Consider the following 2,067-nt stretch of genomic DNA (forward strand, 5'->3'; position numbering starts at 1 on the left):
ATTACTTATTTGAATAGTCAAAGGAAGAAGCAAAGTTGGATAAGTATGTGTATTAAGAAGTTAGTAGAATCATGAACTTTTAGTATGAAACTTTGCCTATATAAAGGCATATATGCCTTATGTATTTTGTGTGTTCAATAATGAAATGTGTATGTTTTGAAATGTGAAAATTCTCTCCCTTGTTTTATGAGTGTTAGTGAGTTTGAGAGATGAAAAATATGATAGTGTCATTTATATGAGAGAGTGATCTTAGGGCCAATTAGTTGTGGGTATTATACTTTCATTTGGTATCAGAACTGGTTAATCCAGCGCCTGGTGTTTGAGAGTTTGTGAGGTGTGAGAGAGTTCTCACATAGTTGTTTATTCATAGAGTCAGTATGGCAAACACTTTCAATATTGTGTGGTCCGGTCCCAAGTTAGATGGGAAACTTGATTATAGTTATTGGGAGACTTTGATGTCCACCCATTTGAAGGCCCAGAACTTGTGGAATTTCATTGAACCAGGTTTGCAAGAAGGAGCAGATGCTGCCCAACAAAGGAGAGATCAATTGGCGCTATCTCAAATTCATCAAGGAGTAGATTATACGGTGTTTAGCAAAATAGCAAATGCCAAAAGTGCAAAGGAAGCATGGAACACGTTGAAGCTGTCATACAAAGGCGTAGATAAAGCTCAGAAAGCAAAGCTACAGTCTTTAAGAAGAGAATATGAAAGGTACGAGATGTCTAGCTCAGAAACCGTTGAGCAATATTTTACTCGTGTTACAGATCTTGTCAATAAGATGAGAGTCAATGGAGAAGATATGCCCGATAGCAAAGTGGTGGAGAAAATTCTTCGCACCATGCCGATGAAGTATGACCATGTGGTGACTACGATACTAGAGTCCCACGATATGGATACTATGACGATTGCAGAGTTGCAAGGAACCATGGAAAGCCACATCAGTAGAATACTGGAGAAGTCAGAAAAATCAACTGAGGAAGCCCTGAAAAGTCGAGTGAATTTCAACAACGTTGTAGAATCAAACCGTACACAAGAAGGACGAGGTCGTGGTTTTAATTTTCAAAGTAGAGGTAGAGAAAGTTTCAGAGGTAGAGGTCGTGCCAATTACAACCAAGGAAGTTACAATAATTTTACACCACCTAATCAAGGAAGAGGTGGAACGAATTTTAGGCCTGTCAACCGTGGAAGAGGTCGAGGCAATTTTTATCAAGAAAGAACCAATTTCAACTGTTTTCATTGTGGAAAGTATGGACACAAAGTAGCAGATTGCAGATTCAAAATGGTGAATAACAATCAAGCACACGAAAAATCAGCATCAAAACACTGATGATAATCCGGGTACTCAGACTTTATTTTTTACAAGTAATTCATGTGCTGAAGATGAAAATATATGGTACTTGGATAATGCTTGCAGTAATCATATGTCTGGTAGAAAGGAGTTATTTTCTTCATTAGATGATTCAGTTAAACTATTATTGAAGTTTGGTAATAGTACAAAGATCCCTATTGAAGGAAAAGGGCACATACCAATTAAATTGAAGGATGGTTCTCTGAGTTATATTTCTGATGTTTTCTATGCTCCCGAACTTGATTACAATTTACTGAGTATGGGGCAATTATCTGAGAAAGGATATAAGATGATAACTTATCATGGATATTGCACTGTATTTGATAACAACGGAAGGTTCATAGATAAAGCAAAGATGACCTCAAACAGAATGTTTCCATTAAAAATTCAACATGTTAATCCCTCTTGCATGAGTTCTGTGATACTTGATGATAACTGGTTGTGGCATATGCGGTTTGGGCACTTTCATTTTTCTGGCTTAAATTACCTGTCAAGAAAAGGACTTGTTTCTGGCCTACCACGGATTCATATTCCCAATTGTATTTGTGAGATTTGTCAACTGGGAAAGAAGTACAGAGATCCATTCCCTACAGGAAAGTCATGGAGAGCTAGAAGATTACTTGAAATTGTGCATTCAGATCTCTGTTCTGTAGAAGTTCCAAGTAATGGTGGTAGCAGGTACTTTATCACTTTTATTGATGATTTTAGTAGATATACA

The 2,067-nt window shown here is 37.1% G+C and overlaps 1 protein-coding gene across 1 annotated transcript; it reads left to right on the forward strand.

Annotated features, from left to right (window-relative positions):
- The first annotated feature begins 377 nt into the window (after nucleotides 1-377).
- LOC140174670 (uncharacterized) lies at nucleotides 378-1,328 on the forward strand. The gene has a single exon (XM_072200160.1). It carries the CDS (start codon nucleotides 378-380, stop codon nucleotides 1,326-1,328), a length of 951 nt encoding a protein of 316 aa, XP_072056261.1.
- Nucleotides 1,329-2,067: the final 739 nt, after the last annotated feature.

This window comes from Arachis hypogaea, chromosome 8 (genome assembly GCF_003086295.3).
Source record: "Arachis hypogaea cultivar Tifrunner chromosome 8, arahy.Tifrunner.gnm2.J5K5, whole genome shotgun sequence".
NCBI lineage: Eukaryota > Viridiplantae > Streptophyta > Magnoliopsida > Fabales > Fabaceae > Arachis > Arachis hypogaea.

Bases quoted from the DNA above. Each gene is read 5' to 3' on its own strand.
- LOC140174670 (XM_072200160.1), top strand. From the start codon at position 378: ATGGCAAACACTTTCAATATTGTGTGGTCCGGTCCCAAGTTAGATGGG.